The sequence below is a fragment of the Salmo salar genome, chromosome 13, assembly GCF_965601325.2.
Source record: "Salmo salar chromosome 13, fSalSal1, whole genome shotgun sequence".
Classification (NCBI taxonomy): domain Eukaryota; kingdom Metazoa; phylum Chordata; class Actinopteri; order Salmoniformes; family Salmonidae; genus Salmo; species Salmo salar.
This window is the reverse complement of record NC_138303.1, coordinates 52,321,711-52,344,371: the sequence shown is the minus strand read 5'-3', so window position 1 is coordinate 52,344,371 and position 22,661 is coordinate 52,321,711. Positions and strand designations below refer to the sequence as shown.

General features: G+C 44.7%; 2 protein-coding genes across 4 annotated transcripts in view; both read right to left on the bottom strand.

Moving 5' to 3' along the window:
• Positions 1 to 227: 227 nt before the first annotated feature.
• On the bottom strand, positions 228 to 10,318 carry LOC106567378 (uncharacterized). Its single transcript, XM_014136549.3, has 4 exons — positions 9,895 to 10,318; positions 3,947 to 4,267; positions 3,519 to 3,627; positions 228 to 1,735 (listed from the first exon to the last, which is right to left on the bottom strand). Exons 1-4 carry the CDS (start codon positions 9,959 to 9,961, stop codon positions 1,729 to 1,731), a joined length of 504 nt encoding a protein of 167 aa, XP_013992024.1. The 5' UTR covers positions 9,962 to 10,318; the 3' UTR covers positions 228 to 1,728.
• Positions 10,319 to 13,660: 3,342 nt separating this feature from the next.
• LOC106567377 (forkhead box protein J3) overlaps positions 13,661 to 22,661 on the bottom strand; it is a 120,651-nt gene continuing 111,650 nt past the window's right edge. For all 3 annotated transcript variants that reach the window (XM_014136545.3, XM_014136544.3, XM_014136547.3), the window contains 4 exons: positions 21,848 to 21,949; positions 18,772 to 18,960; positions 18,395 to 18,496; positions 13,661 to 18,310 (listed from right to left, as the gene is read on the bottom strand). In XM_014136545.3, the coding sequence (XP_013992020.1) occupies positions 18,198 to 18,310; positions 18,395 to 18,496; positions 18,772 to 18,960; positions 21,848 to 21,949 (506 nt within the window). In that variant the 3' untranslated portion in view covers positions 13,661 to 18,197. The remainder of the gene's footprint in view (positions 18,311 to 18,394; positions 18,497 to 18,771; positions 18,961 to 21,847; positions 21,950 to 22,661) is intronic.

Here is a 22,661-nt window from a genome sequence, read left to right as displayed (position 1 = left end):
AACAGTTCGGTGTAAAAAGCAGTCATGAGCTAATTAATTACTTCCTGTGTCAGCACCTCTTGTTTGGCTTGTCAAGATTTTGGGGGAAATTACTTGAATCTGACTTTAGACAGTGTCATGGAAACTTGATTTGATAAGCAACAGCTAAAAAACAATGGAGCAACAAAGACAATACAATGTCTGAATTCTACCAACACACATAAATAAAAACATGTCTCAAGCCAGTGTATATTTGGAGTGTTTTCACTTGTTTATTGAAACAGTATGAACAAAAACACTGCAATTAAATAAAAGGACAAAAAAAAAATCTGACAAGTAAAATGAAAGACCTAGATTTGATAATATGGAGCAAAAGCAGAAACAAACATCGTTGCAAACGATTGCAGTGTCTAAAGCGCATCCATTAAACAATTGTCATCACTCATTCAGTGCACTTATTAACGGAGTTCTTAAAGCAAGCGGAGCTAAGCTGAGACTGAATAATGTTTACACCCATTATCCACTAACGATTATGAAGAAAATGTGCCTAAAACTGGGTGCAATCATGGAAGTCAAAACATCCTTTGTATGCATTCAGGGGGGAACCTGTATTTAAAGATTGTGTGTGTTTGCTTGGTATACTCCATCCAAACTAAAGTAAGCAGAAGTACAGTGAATACATTGTAAAGGACAATGCTAGCAGAATGGGGGCTGATGACTTCTACCTGTATATGTAACACATGATTTTGTGAAAACCTGAAGTCGTCAAAGCTGTCCTATTGGAATGGGTGACAGTTAAAGTACTTAATTCACATTAATGCACTTCAAAAGTAAAATCTCCAAACTATCCAGGGAATACCAGAGACAGTGGCACAAACCCTTCTGCAAAATTTCACAGATCTGTATTAGGTTTTTATATGTCAGTGTTAAAGCTGGCGAATGTCACGTTACACTTGCAAATGAGGCGTCTTTTCATTAGCCCCTCGCTAACCCTCAGAACATGAGCACAATGTCGAAACAACTTCTGCATACAGTGCTTCATATAGTTGTTGAACATTTTGGTAGGTAGGGACTCATTGGCTAGGTGTTAAGGTGAGAAAATACTATGTGGATGTTTTTGGCTGCTTTGCAATGTTCCATTAACTGAATGCTATAGTGAGCAACTGCAACATATAATCAAGTAATAACTGTAGTCCCTTTGCATGGTATATACACCCTATTAAATTCACCACATTTTCTTCCGCCTTTTTTCCCCTTCTGTATTCAACTTTTTATTTTTATATTTATTTTCTGTTTCTTTTGTGTCGTGTTTTTAGGTCGTCTTCAACTCAAATGCAAATTGGAATTAATGTACACACCACTGCATAAGAGAGCGTTTTCTACCACAAGTTAAATAATCCCTTACTTCCTTTCTTTTTACAAACACATGAAAAATCCTGAAATTTACTGACATCCTGTGGGTCACTGTGGATGTCAGTGAGGGGTCACCCCCCCCCCCCCCCCGTTTGGTTATCGGTGTGGAGGGTTGTTGTGTGGTTGGGCAGGACCATTGATATCAATGGCTCTGTCTGGGGGTTGGGAGAGAAACATTCTTCTCCCCCCACACCTCCCCCTCCTTTTGGCAACAGTACAAGATCTTGGTTAGGTTAGTGCTGGTAGCATGCTTGTTTAATGACAGGAAATTACGTAGTTCAGCAGTTCAGAATTGCCAGAACATTTTGGGGACTTCCTGTCTGGCAGCCTTTCTCCTCAGGGGCTGAGGGATGAAGAGAGAAGGAGAAAGAGTAAAACACACAGGCCAACACTCAAACAAAATCTGCTCACACATTTCAGATGATTGAAAAAATGGTTTGGATAAATTATATCTAAAAAGTTGCTTGGTTTATGATTTTAATGATACCACAGCACATAGAGAACATAATTTTTAGTACATTTTTCATGAAACGTCATAATTCGTAGGGGGAGTCACCAGTGACCCGAAAATGAGGAAATAAAAACATGGGTGATTGTAACTGAATTAATTCAAAAGTCACTCATATACTGCATGTTATCTTAGTTATGGGCACTACAACCATTCGGCTTGTATAAGGATATAGTTAGTTTTGAATGGTTTAAAGGAGAAACATACTTAAAATGGTATTTATTTAATACATTTTACTCAGTTTAGGTGAAGTTGGTACAATAAAAAACAAAAGTGTTTCAAAACGGACCAACAACAAATCTCTTTGAATTAGTTATCAGGATAACACATTCAAGATGACAGCCTTGAGTTGCTACTCTGCTTCAAACCATTATGCCATTGAGACAGCCAGCATAATCAATTAGAACTGATGTAAAGCCAAACAGCTGGGAAACCATTTGTCAATGGACCCACTAAGTCCATACATGAGCCTTTTGACTGAAATTGAAGTGCAAATAAAGCCACTTGTTTCACTGAATGAACAATGCCTGATGGCTCATTGGCCCATGAGTGGATGTCTCAGAGAGCAGTAGCAACCAACAGCCTGTCGATCGGCGACGGACAGACACAAAGGGTGCATCCTAAATAGCACCTATTCCCCTTAATGGAGCACTACTTTTGACTAGGGCCCTATAAAATGAATAGGGTTCAATATGAGACGCATCATTTGTTTTGTGTCTGTGACTTTGGACCACAGAGAGTCATGGGGTTAAGATGATTAACTGGGAAAACAATCAGAGAAAATTACAGAAACCAAGATGCTCTCTTTTGTGGCAGCCTTTTTCTTAGCAGCAGCAGCAGCCCTATGGCATAAAAAAATGTTCCCTGTTAGCAGGCAAGCACATCCCCAAATATAACAATATTTTCAGAGGAAAAGGTGTGTGGTAAGGAGTACAGCAGCTGTCGTGTCCTCTATTGGAAGACACTTCTTGTTCCCATTTAAAACGTCTATAAATAAATTAAAAAAATTACCGGCCGGCTGCGACAGCCTGGACTCGGAACTCAGAATCTCTAGTGGCACAGCTAGTACTGCGATGCAGTGCCTTAGACCACAGCGCCACTCGGGAGGCCAAAACTTATTTTTTAAAGGAATACAGACACTTCTATTTGAATCTATGATTCAAATGTGTTATGGTTGAAAGGTGATGCAGGTTGTTTTATCTATTAAACCATGTGCTTCGTAATACCCATTGCACCCACTTCACCATAGTATTTTGGCAATGAAGCCCTTTATCTACTTCCCCAGAGTCAGATGAACTCGTGGATAGCAAACAGTGGAGGCTGCTGAGGGCAGGACGGCTAATAATAATGGCTGGAATGGCATCAAACACATGAAAGCCATGTATTTGACGTATTTGATACCATTCCACTCCAGCCATTACCACGAGCCCATCCTCCCCAATTAAGGTGCCACCAACCTGTGATGGCAAATGTTATGTCTCTGCGTCCAGTATGACGGATGCTAACTGATCCCGAAGACTTTCAGTGTTTGCGCTAAGCTAGTTAGCATTGGCTTGCTAAACTACCTCTAACTTCTCTCATACTGGATGCAGAGATAAAAAAACTTACGAGTACTTACGAGTATTTGCCCATTCTCCTCACCAAGGCGATCACCACGGCGATGACAATGATCACTGCCACCAATGCGCCAATCACAATACCCACCACTTGTCCAGAGCCAGTGCCCTCTGTGGAAGGAACACAAAGACTGAGTTACCCCATCAGACTGACCTCGATAGGGAATCAACAACACGTTTAGTGAAACAGGAAGGAAACCGAGAGAAGGGGAAAAAAATTATGGAAATAGGGAGAGTGAGACAATCGACTAAAAGGCAAGGATAGAAATTTAGAGACCAGGGGGCAGAGCAATTTCATCGTGTCTTGAGTTCTACACATATCCTTGCCCTCTTTGATTCCCGCCTATGGGAGCACCTACAGACTGTAGCATTGACAGGGTTTCTCAGCTTCATGATCTCTATATCTGTAGATGACATCTCCTATCCTTACCCTCCTCCACCACCAACTCCTCCTCAGCCTCTGCAGCTGCCGTGGCTTTGGGATATGCCGGGGCCGTGGTGGCGACAGCAGGGGCCTCCGTTGTAGCCGCCTCCTGCTCGGCAGCCTCAGTGGCCTCGGTCTCCGTGGAAGCGGCCTCTGTCACCTTCGGGGCAGCCTCATCGGCCTGAGTAGTGACGGGTTTATCGGTGGCAGGGGCTTTCGTTACGACCTCATCGGCCGCAGTCTTGGGGGCATCGGTGGCGCCTTCTTCGAGGGTATCGGTGGCAGCAGGGGTATCTGACACCCTGTCTAATGGTGTCACCAGTGTGCCTGAGGGGCAGCAAAGAAAAGTCAGAGACTGCTAGAGGCAAATTAACAATATTCACACACGCTGAAGAGAAGGGCTACCACTTGTGATTGGATACATGACAACTGAGGTTAATTACTTTTTGAGTATGACCATAAAACTTCACTCTTGTCATTTCACAATCGTTTTGAAATGTATTCGCTGGAAAGCGGGAACAACAGTTGGAAATTCCCTCATTGCAAGGGCATTGTGGGAAAAATATTAGCTCTTCCTTGACATTTTTTTATTTCTCTCCCAGCCCATAGCTTGACACATCAGTAGCAGTAAGAACATGGCTGCCACACCCCATGACTGAACAAATGTTGGTCCTCCCTCCTCCCCAGTCCCATCCATCTTGCCCCTCTCCATCCTGTCTTGGGCCGTGTTTGCGCACTCGCATGCCTCATCCGCTGCCTCATTTCCTGTTCATGGAGTCTCCGCCATAACAGCCCCTGGATGGGGATGGCAGGAAGTCAGCATATGAGGCCATACCATTAAAACATAGTCACTAAGAGGGGAAAGAGGGGGAGGCAACAATGGACAATTCAGGGTAAAACAACACAACTGGGTGTTTAACAGAGATAACGGGATCCAAATTACTTGGATGTGTTGGAATTTGTTGTTTGTGATATTACGAGAGACCAAAGACCTACATGGATCTCAACCTCAAAACATCCTCATCAGGCCATTTTTGGATGGCAATAAGAGTTGTAAAGGAAGCTCTGAGTTCAGTGGACTGTTTAAAAAATACCCTTATTTTACCAGTTAAGTTGACTGAGAACACATTCTCATTTACAGTAATGACCTGGGGAATAGTTCCAGGGGAGAGGGGATAAATGAGCCAATTGGAAGCTGGGGATGATTAGGTGACCATGATGGTATGAGGGCCAGATTGGGAATTTAGCCAGGACACCAGGGTGAACACCCCTACTCTTACAATAAGTGCCAAGGGATCTTTAGTAACCACAGAGAGTCAGGACACCCTTTTAATGTCACATCCGAAAGACAGCACCCTACACAGGGCAATGTCCCCAATCACTTCCCTAGGGCATTAGGATATTTTTTTAGACCAGAGGAAAGAGTGCAACCGACTGGCCTCCAACACCACTTCCAGCAGCATCTGGTGTCCCATCCAGGGACCAACCAAAACCAACCCTGCTTAGCTTCAGAGGCAAGCCAGCAGTGGGATGCAGGGTGGTATGCTGTTGTCAATGCTTGAAGTGAAATCTACCATCATCTATCCTATAATTGAATGAAACCCTCTTGTAATAAGAATAGCCTCTTTGATCAAAGGGTTGGACCGCAAAGTACAAGCTGAGTGAGACCTTACTGTTGTGCTCGTCAACCCGTCCTATCTGTGCCTGTTGGAAATATTCCCCTCCACACCACAACTGAAAGCTTTGCTTGGACAGCACAGCCTCGAAATTAAGAAGCAGAAGTCAATTTCAGTGAAGGACTGAAATTATGGTTAACTTGCAAACTGGCAACATGTCCTTTTGCAATCCCTCCTTTTTCCTGAAAGTACTCTTTGCCCATTTGAAATGTGCAGTTCAAAACTTCTCCCAACTCCAGAAATAAGAAGCTGAGCGATCGGTCTAAACTTAGAACCTGACATCATTTCTTCGTCCTTTTCCCTGATTGTTCAAGACCGTTCGTAATAGAGAATGCTCTATGAGTTAAATCTCTCTCGCTCTCTCTGTTCCCCATTTGCTCTAACGTTCATTAGAAACAAGCAGGTTCAAATATAACAAAAGTTGTTCTCCCACTGCGGATCGTGAAGCACTTGAAACTGCAACGTTTATGTTTGTTTGGAATGTCTGATGATAAAGTGCCCATGCTTGAGTGAGAATAGCATTACGCTATATGTATTCATGTTCCCCCCACTCCGCTAACAATTGCTTCGTTATGTCTGCTGCACTCACAATTAGCTCTAAGTACTATTTCCTTTCCACTGTGTTGGCTAATACAGATGCGCTAGTGAGTAAGAGAACACGACATCTCTCTCCCACCATACTTCTCTCCCCCTATCTTCTCTCTGCCCCACCTCATCCCGTGGATTAAGTTGTCCTGATAAAGGTTTTGGGAATGCTGTAGCTCTGCAAAAGGAGAGGGGTGTAAAAAGGGTGGAGGGAAGCCCAAAGGGAACGGTATGTTTTTTACTTAGAGGGGAGAGCTCAGCGGCAGCTCATTCCATTTATTCGCTCTCTCTAGCGCTATTTCGTGAACAGATCCTAGTCCCACAGTCTGTCTCTGATTTAATGTCCCATGATAGCCTGACCTCAGAGCAGATGTGTGAGTGTGTGCATGCGTGCATGCTTGAGTTTGAGTGCGTGTGTCATCAGCTCCCTTAACCACCGCTGGGCATTAAAAGTCTCAATCGCCCTGCATTAACATTTCTCTCAAACAAGCTCTTTGGAGAGAAGGGGGGCATAAAAGGCAGGCAGGCAAAGGGGCGAGAGTGAAAGAATACAGCAAAGGGCCAGGAGAAGCGGTGGGGCCCGTATGGGGTGGCGATCCTGCCTGTCGGACAGTAATGACATCGTGAGAGAGAAGAGGGGAAGAGAGAGAGGGGGAGAGAGAAAGATAGTGAGAGCAAAGGAGGGAGCAGGACACATCCATCACCATCACAATCAGCTGCCACTGAGGCTCCCCTGTGTGTGCATATGAGTGAGTGTGTGAGTCTGTGCTAAGCTGTCTGTAGACAGGAAGGGCCCATCTCCAGACTTGTGAGGGAGTGTGTGTGTGTCTGCTGTGGCCCCGGAGCCCAAGAATGTTGTTCCTAAGCTGGGGAGGGAGGTATCTGCCCATCTCATCACAGTATGGCACCTCGCAGCACAGCTAGCCTCCCACGCTAGCTGTAGGAGTCACGCATAAACATATAGCGCCACACCTCTCTGCCTGGCACTTTGAGTTGAGTGGGAGAGGTCCGATAGAATATTCCACTCTGGCTAACTGGCTCTTATCTTAGACACAATAGTATCCACATATAGGCCGCGTTTATTTTCCCATGATTGGAGATACAGGACATTAAACATGTATCTTCTGGACAACATCACTGAGGCCACCAATGGCACAATACTTCTATGAAGCCATGGGCCTATATCAAATGTACTTGAACAATATAAATCGGGCAAACAAGAAATATCAAGTCATTACAGAAATACTCCAGTTAGGCCAATTTATTAGGTACACCACCCCATTCACAAAAATGTTCGCTCCTACAGACACAGTGAGTCATGTGGCCGTGGCTTATAAAGGAGGCAGACAGGCATTCAGTTACAGTTTGATTGAACGTTACAATGGGCAAAACAAGTGACCTAAGCGACTTTGAGCATGGTATGATCAACGGTGCACTGGACAATTGAGTTGTGGAAAAACATTGCATGGTCCGACAAATCCTGGTTCCTGTTGCATCATGCTGATGGCAGGATTTGGCGTAAGCAGCATGAGTCCATGGCCCCATCCTGCTTGGTGTCAGCGGTACAGGTTGGTGGGAGTGATGTAATGGTTTGGGGAATGTTTTCCTGACACACGTTAGGTCTCTTGAGCAACATTTGAATGCCACACCTTGTAGAACCCATGCCACTAAGAACTCAGGCTGTTCTGGAGGCAGAGTGGGGTCCGACCCCGGTACTAAATGAGTGAACCTTAAAATTGGCCACTGAGTGTATAGCGATAAATATATGCTGTGAAACTCAATCTATTATTCATTACATTAAGTACAGCAAAAATGAATTGAGATGACCTAAAAAGGGAGCCACAATAAATATCAGGGAACGTTAGTAATATATCAAATGAAAGTCCAGAAAAACATAATTTTCTCAGTTCACTGGTGTATACATTTCTATGCAGCCCTGTGGGTTACTTCTTCTTTGCTCCGTGTCTGGCACTGTGGCGTAGGTGCTAGAGACATGAGATGTTCATGCTGACAGTGAAGACACACAAACCCTTGGTTCGGCCATGTTGTGGGAGTGCCCCCTTGGTCTAATGGCAGGGCTGAATTACCTTCTCTGTCAGTGCCTGCCACACCAACCCTACAACTACGTCTGGGGCTACCTCGTTCGTGACCTAAAATGGCCTCCGCCTGGGCCGACTCAAATAGATATTTGTTTTTTCACCGCACAGATTTTCCTTTAGAGGTAGGCTTACAACTGTCAACTCTACATTTTGGATGGCAAAAAAAATAATATATTGATGTAAGCAATGCTTTTCCTGAGTGGATTTTATATCGTACGCCTCATATTTGGCGAATGAGCACACACTTGAGTCACTTTACAAGCCGGCACGGACAGAGAGCATTGACCCGTGTCTGCAGCCAGATGTGCTGGATGGAGTCTTTTAAAAGGCGAGTGGCTCAGACAAAGCTCATTATGAGTTGGGAGGGGCGTCGGCGAGGAATGTAGGGGAGTCAAGAATCAACAGGCTCTGTTCGGAGCGTGTGCCGGTTATTATATTTGTTTATATTATTTTTGTCAGGGTATGGAGCAGAGAGGAAATGCTTGAGGAGTTAACACTCTTACAAACAGGCCTTCGTTGGAAAGAGGCACGTCTGGTCGGTAAAGGTTGCTGTTTAAAAATAAATCCCACCAACTTCCCCCGCCCCTAGACTCATCAACCGGGAGTAGGGGGAATAGTATCAGGGGGCGGCCGGAATGAGGGGTGAAGGGGGCCTGTAAAGCTTGATACCCTGCCAAAGATGGGTAAATGTGGAGGGGGTGGTGGGTCTTGGCAGTCTAACAACATGTGGTAGGGGTGGGGCAGCAGCCCTCACTGTTAAGCCCTCACGTAGCCGGTTATTCGCTCTCCCGGTCCCATCCATATGACAGTCTTAAAATATAGAGCTACCCTCTATTAATACCCACACGCAAACCAGCCCTGCCCTGCAGCACTCAGTCTCTGCCCCTTCCTCTCTTTCCCTCCCACCCCATGGGGAAAGACTTTGGAACCCAGGATTGGCGAGGGAGAGTGGTAAGCTTTCCGATAAACGTGTACAGTGTGTATATTTGGCGAGTCAGACCCGAGCACTATTTGGGAGCCTTCCAAAGGATATTCCTTTTACTCCCTGCCGGCAGACAAGAACTCATGTGCACGAGGCACAAGACCTAGCACCATTACATCACATTCCCGTCTCCAAATCAAACTTTTCTTCCTCCCTGAGGCGTGGGGTGGGGGGTAGAATTGACACAGACTATCCACCCAGTCAGCCCTGTGTATTACATTAACACCCTCAGCCAAGGCTTGTCTTTTTCCATCCAGGATGAGCCAAAGAAATTCACTGCTAAATGAACTTATACCTAGAGGAGAATACAAGAGTCCTATACCATAGCTGAGCAAATGTTAAATGACAAAGACTACTGTGAAGAATAAAATAAAACCTACATCAAACAAACCAAAGAGAACGTGTATGCTCTTCCTTGAGTGGAACTTTTGAACTAAGGACAAAGAGTGGCCCCGAGATTCAAATTCAGGACGCTCCCGGATACAAGCCAAACAGACAAAGGGTGTGTGAGTATGAGAAGAGAGGTGTGGTGTGTGTGAGTAAGTGTGAGAGCCGAGCAGAGTGACCGGACACGGTGTGCTAGGAGGGCTCGAGCCCTGGATGTTGACTTACTTGCGCGTGCGACGGCACAGAAGGGGCCGACCAGGCCCAGCAAGAGCAGCAGCTGAACTTTGATCATGGTGACAAGTAGTCTTCTCCTCTGGTCAACAGCGTACAGAGACCCCGAAGGCGAAGAGCAACACTAGACCCTATCACACAGCACAACCCGCACTGGCGTCTCAAGGGAGGTAGCAAAAAGAAAAAAAGGTATTGAGGAAAGAGTTTCTGAAAAAGTCCCAGGGAACTTGTTGCAGTTGTAGATAGACTTGGACCGTCAGCGGAGGCGAGGGCAGACGAGCACGGCTGAGGAGGCTGAGGGAGAAAGGCGTGGAACACTCGAGGGATGTCGACAGGGCAGAAGAGAGGTCTGGCTGGCTGCTTGGTAGAATGGAGAGAGACAGGCACAGGGCAAGGGAGAGTGTGAGTGTGTCGGGAGTGGAGGAGGGGTGCATGATGGTTAGGGTGGGTGGGGGGGGCTGAGCAGTGTAAGGTGGTCTCAGTCCCGGTCCTGCCTCCCTACTTGAACAGGCCAGTCCTGAGTGAGCCCCACTCTTCATGTAGTCCACCCCTCTCCAGTCCACTGTGAGGCTGCTGACTGCCTTGCAATACCAGCAGCACACACAGAAATACTGTAGATAAATAAATACACACAAGGTAGACACCACAAAAACATAAGCAATTCATTACATACAAATATACCCTGAAAACAAACACCTTCTATCCACACAAAACCTTTAGTGAGTGGAGAAAAACATTCTAAACAATGTTTTTTGTTGTTCGAATTCTCCATTTAATGATATGCAAGCAATCCAATTGGATCAACTTACACCAGGAAATAAGTTATGTACTTAATCAGATTGTGATTTTAGATTCAGCTAATGGTGAGTTTTCCCCAATATACGTACAAATACATTTGACTAAAAGGAGTGCCCATTAGTTCTATAGAGAACTCTAAAACACTACTGTTTTAATAGATTTATCTTGTGGTTTCACTAAATGGTTTAGGTTAACATACAGGCATTGTTGACAGAGTAGCCTCCACAGTAAATGCAGTTAGAACACTATGTGACTTTAACACATGCGGTCATGGTGGTCCAAATAGTTGACGAAAGTGCAAACATGCTCTAGCTTTGCACACTAGCGACATCTGTTGGAGGAAAAAGCAGCATGTGTGTAAAATGTAGGAAATAAATAATCAAATCAAATGTTATTTGTCACATGCAGCGAATACAACAGGTGTAGACCTTAGTGAAATGCATACTTACAAGCCTTTAACTCTTATTTTTCTGCATTGTTAGTTAAGAAAATATTTACTAAATAAACTAAAGTAAATAAAAGAGCAACAATAACATAACGGCACTATATACAGAGGGTACAGGTACCGAGTCAATATGCGGGGGGTACAGGTTAATCGAGGTAATATGTACACTACCGGTCCAAAGTTTTAGAACACCTACTCATTCAAGGGTTTTTCTTTATTTTTACTATTTTCTACATTGTAGATTAATAGTGAAGACATCAAAACTATGAAATAACACATGTGGAATCATGAGGACTGCCACAGGAATGGAAGACCCAGAGTTACCTCTGCTGCAGAGTATAAGTTATTTAGACTTACCAGACTCAAATAAATGCTTCAGAGTTCAAGTAACAGACACATCTCAACATCAACTGTTCAGAGGAGACTGCGAATCAGGCCTTCATGGCCAAATTCCTGCAAAGAAACCACTACTAAAGGACACCAATAAGAAGAGACTTGCTTGGGCCAAGAAACACGAGCAATGGACATTAGACCAGTGGAAGTGTGTCCTTTGATCTGGAGTCCAAACTTGAGATTTTTGGTTCCAACTTCCGTGTCTTTGTGAGACGCGGTATGGGTGAACGGATGATCTCCGCATGGGTATTTCCCACCGTAAAGCATGGAAGAGGAGGTGTGGGGGTGCTTTGCTGGTGACACTGTCTGTGATTTATTTAGAATTCAAGGCACACTTAACCAGCATGGCGACCAAAGCATTCTGCAGCGAAACGTCATCCCATCTGGACTGCGCTTAGTGGGACTATCAGTTGTTTTTCAACAGGACAATGACCCAACACACCTCCAGGCTGTGTGAGGGCTATTTTACCAAGAAGGAGAGTGATGGAGTGCTGCATCAGATGACCTGGCCTCCACAATCACCCGACCGCAACTAAATTGAGATGTTTGGGATGAGTCGGACCGCAGAGTGAAGAAAAAGCAGCCAACAAGTGCTCAGCATGTGGGAAATCCTTCAAGACTGTTGGAAAAGCATTCTAGGTGAAGCTGGTTGAGAGAATGCCAAGAGTGTGCAAAGCTGTCAGCAAGGCAAAGGGTGCTAAGACATACAGTACCAGTCAAAAGTTGACACACCTACTCATTCCAGAGTTTCTTTATTTTTATTATATTCTACATTGTAGAATAATGGTGAAGATATCAAAACTATGAAATAACACATATGGAATCATGCAGTAACCAAAAAAGGGTTAAATCAAAATATATTTTATGAGGTTCTTCAAAGTAGCCACCCTTTGCCTTTGCACATTCAGGCCAAAGAGTTCAAGCTTGGTTTCATCAGACCAGAGAATCTTGTTTATCATGGTCTGAGTTTTTATGTGCCTTTTGGCAAACTCCAAGCGGGCGGTCATGTGCCTTTTACTGAGGAGTGGCTTCCGTCTGGCCACTAACATAAAGGCCTGATTGGTGGAGTGCTGCAGAGATGGTTGTCCTTCTGGAAGGTTCTCCCATCGCCACAGAAGAACTCTGGAGCTCTGTCAGAGTGACCATCGGGATCTTGGTCACCTTCCTGACCAAGGCCCTTCTCCCCCGATTGCTCAGTTTGGCCAGGCAGCCAACTGTTGGAGGAGTCTTGGTGGTTCCAAACTTCTTCCATTTAAGGATGGAGACCACTGTGTTCTTGGGGACCTTCAATCCTGCAGGTACCCTTCCCCAGATCTGTGCCTCGACACAATCCTGTCTTGGAGCTCTACAGGCAATTCCTTCAACATCATGGCTTGAGTTTTGCTCTGACATGAACTGTCAACTGTGGGACCTTATATAGACAGGTGTGTGCTTTTCCAAATCATGTCCAATCAATTGAATTTACCACAGGTGGACAAGTTGTAGAGTTGTAAATAAGTTGCTTTCTTTAAAAATATTATAAAAACAGTTTTTGCTTTGTCATTATGGGTAATTGTGTGTAGATTGATTAAATACAATTGTAGAATAAAGGCTGTAATGTAACAAAATGTGGAAAAAGTCAAAAGGGTCTGAATACTTTCCCGAATGGACTGTATTGGAGAATTTCTTGTGAGCAAGAATCATTCCTATGCCTCCTGAGTGGCGCAAGGCACTGCATCGCAGTGCTAGCTGTGCCACTAGAGATCCTGGTTCGAGTCCAGGCTCTGTCGCAGCCGGCTGTGACCGGGAGACCCATGGGGCAGCGCACAATTGGCCCAGCGTTGTCCAGGTTAGGGGAGGGTTTGGCTGGCAGGGATGTTCTTTTCCCATCGCGCACTAGCGACTGTGGCGCAGTGCACACTGACACGGTCGCCAGGTGTACGGTGTTTCCTCCGGCACATTGGTGCGGCTGGCTTCCGGGTTAAGCAGGCGTTGTGTCAAGACGCACGGCTCTCGATCTCCGCTTCTCCCGAGTCCATACGGGAGTTGCAGCGATGGGACAAAACTAACTACCAACTGGATACCACGGAATTGGGGAGAAAAAGGGGTAAAAAAGAATTGGCCCAAAAAGACAACAAAATGAAGTAAAATTTATCAATACCATTTTAATAAACATTGAAACATTTGTAACTATAAGACTCCAGTACAAGGAAGAGTGTCACACAAAAAGCCAATGCATTTGATCACATTTATATATATATATATATATATACACACACACACGGTTTCTCTCTTGAAAGAGCAAGAACAAAATACTACCCCTCCCTCCATTTGTTTAATTCATGAGTCCCTTCACTGATGATTGAAATGACATAGTTAGCACAATAACACACTGACATACAATATATTGTTTCTGCTTGTCATCAAAAACCAGCACGTGACAGAAATCAGAAATCTTGACCATAGATGCGGTAAAGAGGTCAATGGAACTTGACCAAAATCAACGGAAATGCCATGGGAACATTCCCGAATCTCATCATTACCCCCCCCCAACAAAATGACCCTACACTTAGGCTATTGTTTACATGTGTATTTCACACTGTTGAGGTAAAAATTGGAGTACAATGCTTGTATGGATGTCAAGCCCAATACATGTTCATTCATCGTCACCAATCAACTGCACTATGCATTACAGTTAAAACGACTAACACCACCGATTTCGCTCATACAAACGTGAGCTAGCATTTATCAGTCACTTCTAAACCAGAAAAGGGACTACTTCTAAATGTTATGTACCAAAAACATCCAAATATACTGCTCAAAAAAATAAAGGGAACACTTAAACAACACATCCTAGATCTGAATGAAAGAAATAATCTTATTAAATACTTTTTTCTTCATATAGTTGAATGTGCTGACAACAAAATCACACAAAAATAATCAATGGAAATCCAATTTATCAACCCATGGAGGTCTGGATTTGGAGTCACACTCAAAATTAAAGTGGAAAACTACACTACAGGCTGATCCAACTTTGATGTAATGTCCTTAAAACAAGTCAAAATGAGGCTCAGTAGTGTGTGTGGCCTCCACGTGCCTGTATGACCTCCCTACAACTCCTGGGCATGCTCCTGATGAGGTGGCGGATGGTCTCCTGAGGGATCTCCTCCCAGACCTGGACTAAAGCATCCGCCAACTCCTGGACAGTCTGTGGTGCAACGTGGCGTTGGTGGATGGAGCGAGACATGATGTCCCAGATGTGCTCAATTGGATTCAGGTCTGGGGAACGGGCGGGCCAGTCCATAGCATCAATGCCTTCCTCTTGCAGGAACTGCTGACACACTCCAGCCACAAGAGGTCTAGCATTGTCTTGCATTAGGAGGAACCCAGGGCCAACCGCACCAGCATATGTTCTCACAAGGGGTCTGAGGATCTCATCTCGGTACCTAATGGCAGTCAGGCTACCTCTGGCGAGCACATGGAGGGCTGTGCGGCCCCCCAAAGAAATGCCACCCCACACCATGACTGACCCACCGCCAAACCGGTCATGCTGGAGGATGTTGCAGGCAGCAGAACGTTCTCCACGGTGTCTCCAGACTCTGTCACGTGCTCAGTGTGAACCTGCTTTCATCTGTGAAGAGCACAGGGCGCCAGTGGCGAATTTGCCAATCTTGGTGTTCTCTGGCAAATGCCAAACGTCCTGCACGGTGATGGGCTGTAAGCACAACCCCCACCTGTGGACGTCGGGCCCTCATACCACCCTCATGGAGTCTGTTTCTGACCGTTTGAGCAGACACATGCACATTTGTGGCCTGTTGGAGGTCATTTTGCAGGGCTCTGGCAGTGCTCCTCCTGCTCCTCCTTGCACAAAGGCGGAGGTAGCGGTCATGCTGCTGGGTTGTTGCCCTCCTACAGCCTCCTCCACGTCTCCTGATGTACTGGCCTGTCTCCTGGTAGCGCCTCCATGCTCTGGACACTACGCTGACAGACACAGCAAACCTTCTTGCCACAGGTCGCATTGATGTGCCATCCTGGATGAGCTGCACTACCTGAGCCACTTGTGTGGGTTGTAGACTCCGTCTCATGCTACCACTAGAGTGAAAGCACTGCCAGCATTCAAAAGTGACCAAAACATCAGTCAGGAAGCATAGGAACTGAGAAGTGGTCTGTGGTCCCCACCTGCAGAACCACTCCTTTATTGGGGGTGTCTTGCCAATTGCCTATAATTTCCACCTGTTGTCTATTCCATTTGCACAACAGCATGTGAAATTTATTGTCAATCAGTGTTGCTTCCTAAGTGGACAGTTTGATTTCACAGAAGTGTGATTGACTTGGAGTTACATTGTTGTTTAAGTGTTCCCTTTATTTTTTTGAGCAGTGTATATCTAAATCTGACTTTAGTAACCACATTGTGGGCTTGTTACAATAAATCCATCATTACGGATTTGACGAATATCCACTTTGTTAGAACAGATTTGTTGAACATGAGGCAATCCGGCATCTGTTCCATTGATCTCTTTACCGCATTTATAACTCTTGAGTTCTTTAAAAGACATGAGCACTTTGGGTCCCGTTTTAATAATCATTCCTGTATATATTCAGTTAAATACTGATTTACATCATTCAATGGATATGATTTCAATTATGGAACTGTAGGTATACTAAAGGGATACCGAGAGAACGAGACACTGAAAAATATAAGTAGCACAGTTCAAATGCAGCTCATTTGATAATTTTGTCTGTTTATTTATTGTTTCTACTGCATTGTCCACCACACTCTTTCCCTCACTGAGCTCTTATGATTTTTTTCCCCAGAAGATAGGGGAGAGGTTAGGCCTATCAGTCCAACCATTTTCTCTACTTGATGCTACCGTATCCAGCATTGTGCAAAAACAGCTTACCCTCTCCCATCCTATGACTAGGCACCTTGGAATCATCGGTGTCCCCGTCCATTCCGATTCTTTACCCTTCTCCAAAAGTGTACACTCATTCACCCCCCATCCCCTACACATTTCAAATAACTGGATTGGTGCAAGTTAATTCCTTTTAAATCTATGAGGGGCAATGCAAGGATACGATTGCACACTTTGGGAGAATTGGAATGTAGCCAATCTGTAACCATGTGATCATTTTGAACAAGAGGACTTCATGTTATTTAGTGTCAGGCCAAATTAATATAATCCTTGACTAAAGTCACGTTATAGTAGTCTCGTTCACCAGACACACGAGTCTACTATATACTGTAAGTCCTAAATCCACATTTCACTTAATTAACTTATAACGTAGTACATTGGGTGTACCAAAGTGGTCGAAACACCTGCCAACAGGTACATTAAACTACACACATACCCATTTGACCTTTTGGTAATGCTAAAAAAGGAAATAGGGGTTATGCATTATTCTGAAATAAAAGAGGAAACAGGGACCCTGAGGGCTTCGTACCATGGAGTTACTAACGGGACAGTCCTGATGAACGCTAACACATACTTGCACACTCTCACACAGGCACAGAGATAGATAAAACTGTAGACACCATAACACCACCAGTAAGGGATTGACAGGCGATACGTACATAGCATTGGCCCAGCGTCACCATTTCTTTTATGAGCACAGCGTTAAGTGGTGACATACAAAGCACAAAATAACTGCTACACCGGAAGATTTTTGTTCTTCAAACCATTGAAAGTTAAAGCAAGTAATTTTTTTTATTTAAAATCCTTAATGTCTATGTAAGGGTGCAATTCAGACCTGGGTTCAAATTCTATATAAAACTTCAGCTGTGCTTCATTGAGCATGCCTTTTGCAATGGAACCGTGCTTAAAGTGCAAGCCCCGCCCATCTGGCACTCAAGGTGGACTGAAACAAATGCTCAAAGAATTTGAATGATTTCAAAAAGCATTTGAACCGAGGTCTGGTGTAATGCGATTTCTCCTCTGACCAAATAGTCAATTCCCTCTGCAATATAAGCCTGCAACCACAAGATGGTGCTCAATTCCATACAGTTGGCATTGTTTGAGTCAGTCAAAGAGATCAGACACTTGTTAGAATGAGCATCCTTATCTGGTCTTCCCTCAAATTTCGAACTAACTTTATTTCTTGGAAGTGGCGAAAGTATCCGTCCATGGATCACTGCTGTCAGATAGGTGAGGGGTGCTACATTGAGGGACAAGGAGTTGCAATACTGTCCGGACTAACTGGCAAGATGCCAGATGTTTTTGTAGTGATGGAACAAAAATGTATCACTTTGAGTCTTGTTCATATGTATAAATAGCACTATCTTTTTCATCCACGCCCATTCCTTTCAGCTTAGTGGCAGGCGGACGTCCACTTTCAGTCTTCAGTTGAAAGAAACGAGAATAGAAGCATGAATAAAAAAATATATACTTCACCGACACTTGTAAAACTGTTGGCACTCAGAACACAGACGAGACAATGCAAACCATTCCAAAAGTGTTTTTTTTTTCTCCTCAAATGTGACCATCCAACTTGTCTACTGGCAAACGTTGACTAGTCTCTCCCTCTGTGTATGATTGTCTTCAAAGTCACTCTCGTATAAAAAGACCAAGATCATGGGATTGATATTCCTCTTCTGGAATGTCTCTTTTTTCAGGGCAGGTGGTCGTTTCCACTCTTCTCACACCCTCTCTCTATCCCTCCTTTTCTTCCTCTCTTCAGGGTGATTCTAAACGATGGCGTCCCAGTCAAAGTCGTCCTGGATGTCGTTGGTGGGCAGCCTCCTCATCTGGTAGTGCCCGGGCGGCATCATGTGCTGCTGGTTCATCTGGTCATGGTGCCCTGAGAATGGAGGTAGACGTGTAAGGCAGCTGGACGCACACACACACGCACACACAAGAGGGTCTGAGTAGTTAGCAGTAGTACCTGTCACCGTGGAGCCTGCATTGCTCATGGGGGACATGTGGGGGTAACCCGGGGGTCCCATCATTGAAGACATGTTCTGTCTGGAGTCCATGTACAGATTACCTACAGGAGATGAAGACATCCAACAGGAAGCAACAGTCATTCAGTTCTTACCTCAACTCCACTGATCTATGGACTGTGATAAGATCAGTAAAAGGAGACTTCGTTTTAAGCAATCCAACCCTTTCAGATCTATGGGACGCACGTTAGAGGTTGCCCTTAGGCATAGACCTAGGATCAGCTACTGTCCTCAACCCTAACAGTTACCATAGGGGAAAACGCAAAACTGAACTTAGATCAGTGTCTAGTGAGGCAACGCCATCCTAATGGCCACTGACCCGTGTTGATGTGCTGGCTGGGCTTGCTGGTGTCCATGGGGCTGTGGCAGGTGGGCAGGGGTGGCCCCTGTGGTGGGATGATCCCGGTGTGTGTGAAGAACTGGTTGATGGAGGAGCATAGGTCTGCCATCTGGGCCAGGTCCAGGGACCAGTTGTTCAGCTCCGCCTGCCTCATGCTCTCCTTCAGTCCTGTCATAGATACACACAGACAGGGGGTCGTTCTCATTTCACTAGTCCTTAGTGGTTTCCTCTTCTAGTCTCCTTTACCTCACCTGCACATGACAATCATGCCCATAGCATGATGCTGCCACCACAATACTTGAAAATACAAGTGTTTCATTCTGTGTTGTATTTGATCCAAACCTGTAGTTTCTAATTTAGCCCATTCACATCCTTGTACTTTGTTTAGTACAATATCAAAATGCACTTAGACAATTCACATTGAAGTTTTAAGACTGTCATTATCTATCATACTTTCAGTGTCAAAGTTGCGAAAAAACATTAACTGAACAAAAACAAACATGTAAAGTAATGTCTCATGAGCTGAAATAAAAGACCCCAGACATTTTTTTATATGCACAAAAAGCTTATTCCTCAACTTTTGTACATCCCTGTTTCTCCTTTGCCAAGATAATCCATCCACCTGATAGGTGTGGCATATCAAGAAGCTGGTCAAAAAGCATGATCATTACACAGCTGTACCTTGTGCTGGGGCAATAAAAGGGCACTCAAATGTGCAGTTTTGTCACAACATGATGCCACAGATGTCAAGTTGAGGGAGCGTGCAATTGGCATGCTGACTATAGGAATCTCCAGCTCCACCAGAGCTGTTGCCAGAAAATGTCATGTTAATTTCTCTACAATAAGCCACCTCCAACGTAGTTTTAGAGAATTTGAATGTACGTCCAACCGGCCTCACAACCGCAGACCATGTGTAACCATGCCAGCCCAGGACCTCCACATCCGGCTTGAGACCAGCCACCCAGACAGCTGATGAAACTGTTTGTTCGCACAAGCGAAGAATTTCTGCACAAACCATCTAAGGGAAGCTCATCTGAGTGCTTGTCATCCTCACCAGGGTCTTGACCTGACTGCAGTTCGGCATCGTAATAGACTTCAGTGGGCAAATGCTCACCTTTGATGGCCACTGGCACGCTCGTGAAGTGTGCTCTTCATAGATGAATCCCGGTTTCAACTGTACCGGGCAGATGGCAGACAGCATGTATGGTGTTGTGTGGGCGAGCGGTTTGCTGATGTCAACATTGTGAACCTCTCCAGGGTGTTGGAAAAAGTGGTTGCCGTACAGCTCCAGGATCATCCCAATCGAAACAACCTGTTTGAGAAATTCCAGTCTGAATGAAGCGTTCAATACCACTATCCTCCTCGGACGCCTCCGGGACGATGGTCCAGCCCTGAGTTGGTTCTGCTCATACCTCTCCGTCAGAACGGAATATGCCTCGCTAGGTGGGTCCAGGTCCCAGACCCACCCTGTCAACTGCGGTGTCCCACAAGGATCCATTTTTGGACCCATCCTGTTCATTCTGTATATGCTACCCCTTGGCCGTGTCATCAGCCGGCATGGAATTTCATTCCACTGCTATGCCGATGACACTCAGCTGTATGTAAAAACTGCCCCAAGTCCATCTGCTGCGTGTGCCTGTCTGAACACCTGCCTTGAATAGGGATAGCAATTTGAAATAATTTCACTATTCAAATCATTTTCGGATACCCGGTTACTCAAATCAATGTAAAGAAGCTAGGCTAGTTGAGGCTATTTGGCTGCACTCCCCATCCTTGTCTACAGCAACTCCATTCAGATTAAACAGCCTACCTGTCGGTTGCTCATTGTAGCATACTCCTTCCATTTAGCTAACTTAATGCCATAATTTTAACTCCGTTGCATTGATTAGAGATCTCCCACTTCACGTTGCTACACATGGAACCTCTGACCAGTGCCAACAATAAGCTACTGTACATGCGGTCCAGCACTCACCCATAACCTACCTCACCATTGCAGGCCAGAACATTGATCTCATCCTCAGTCTAAAATCTGGGTGTTAAGCTCGACTCCTCTCTGACCTTCGACGAGCACATAAAACATCTGTGCAAAGCATAATTCTTTCACCTTAATAACATTGCCAAACACCGTCGCACCCTTACTCCGTCTGATGCTGAGAAGATTATCCATGTCTTTAGATGCCAGGATGGGGGCGAAGTGTTAGTGTTCATGCACTCATCAGGATCCTGGCAGCACTGTTCTGAATATACTGGAGCTTTTGGAGACTCCTGGCAGTGATCCCGATGAAGAGTGTGTTACAGTAGTCCAGCCTTTAGGAGACAAAGCATCTCTGGACTGGCTCCCCGTCTCAATTAGAATCAAGTTCAAAACCCTTCTGCTGACATTGCATAATTTATTTATTTTTTTAACCTTTATTTAACTAGGCAAGTCAGTTAAGAACTAATTCTTATTTACAATGACGTCCTATCCATGGCAATGCCCCTCCATAGCTCAAAGAATTGCTCGTATCCCATAACCCCACCTGTAATCTCAGAGCGATAGCCTGCTCCTCTATGTTCAAGCTTTGCTCCATGGGAGAATTTTTTTTATTTATAATAATAATAATAATAAAAATAAAAATAAAATACAAAAATAAAAATACAAAAAATATCAAAAAAATAAAATCGGCTTTCTGCTCGACCGCCCCCGCCTCTGGAATGCACTCTCGGACCACCTGAAGGCATCACAGACTCCTTTAAAAACCCTCCTCGTTAGGAAGGCCTTCCATTAGATATTGCTGTGTTCCTTGTTGTCCTTGCCCCTTGTACCGTCAGCTATGTTCTTTGTGTAAGATGCCCTGCCTAGTTGTGTCCTTTGTCTATGTCTTGTTTTTATGTATTGTAATGCATTCACTGTAGGACTTTGATAGTTTTTCAATGAAAAGTGAGTTAGAAATTCAGTGCATTATTATTATTACTATGCGTGTGACAGAAGACGTTATAAGAGCATTATACACATGGTGGTCCAAAGAAAGTGTTACCACCGTTTCTTCACTTTAGGATAATGCAAGTCTGTTACCTTGGAATGGAGAGAGGTCCACGTCAGCCCAATTGTAGCTGCTGGCAATGCGACAGCTCTCCTTCAGCCAGTCCAGGTTGGGGTACCAGTTGGCGGACAGACCTGCGCAGGCAGGCAGACACACACACACCCTACAGTGATTCCTCCCGATTTCTTCTAAGACAAATTATTTCAGGTAGGGGGAGTGGGTAATAGAGCTAAACGGGCCAGGCAGGAAGACCCAACTAAGTAACGGTAGGGGAAATGTTAGTCTTGTCCACCAGCTAGCTCTCTATAACATTGTTGCAATTACCCTGGGGACAAGGTTAGGGAAATGTTGACAAGAGCACAGTGCTGTAATCAACAGAGTGACAGTCAAGGACCAACAGAAGTAATGTCATGTTTGAGTCAGATGCAGTGATGCTTTTGACCACAAGATGTTGTTTTTTCACATCACAGACATTAGTGAAGAGGAATGATTTTCTGCCTTTCATCACAAACCCAAATGGCAACACATTTGAAGCTGTGGATCAAAGACGGGGATTGCTTTTATTCATCCCAGCCACTGTGGAGGGAGAACTAACCCAGATAATGGAGCGTATATTTGTATAGGGCTTTTCTCTGAGCCGAAAGCACAGTGCAGAGGCACAGGAAAAACAAAGTCTAGGCAAATGAAAGACGTCGGCGAGGTTCAGAAACGCCTGTCTCTGAGTTTGTCAGCTTCACACAGCGTAATGCGCTTTGAGGAGTAGCAGAAAAACAAACGACATAGCTACAGTGCCTTGCAAAAGTATTCATCCCTCTTGGCGTTTTTCCTATTTTTGTTGCATTACAA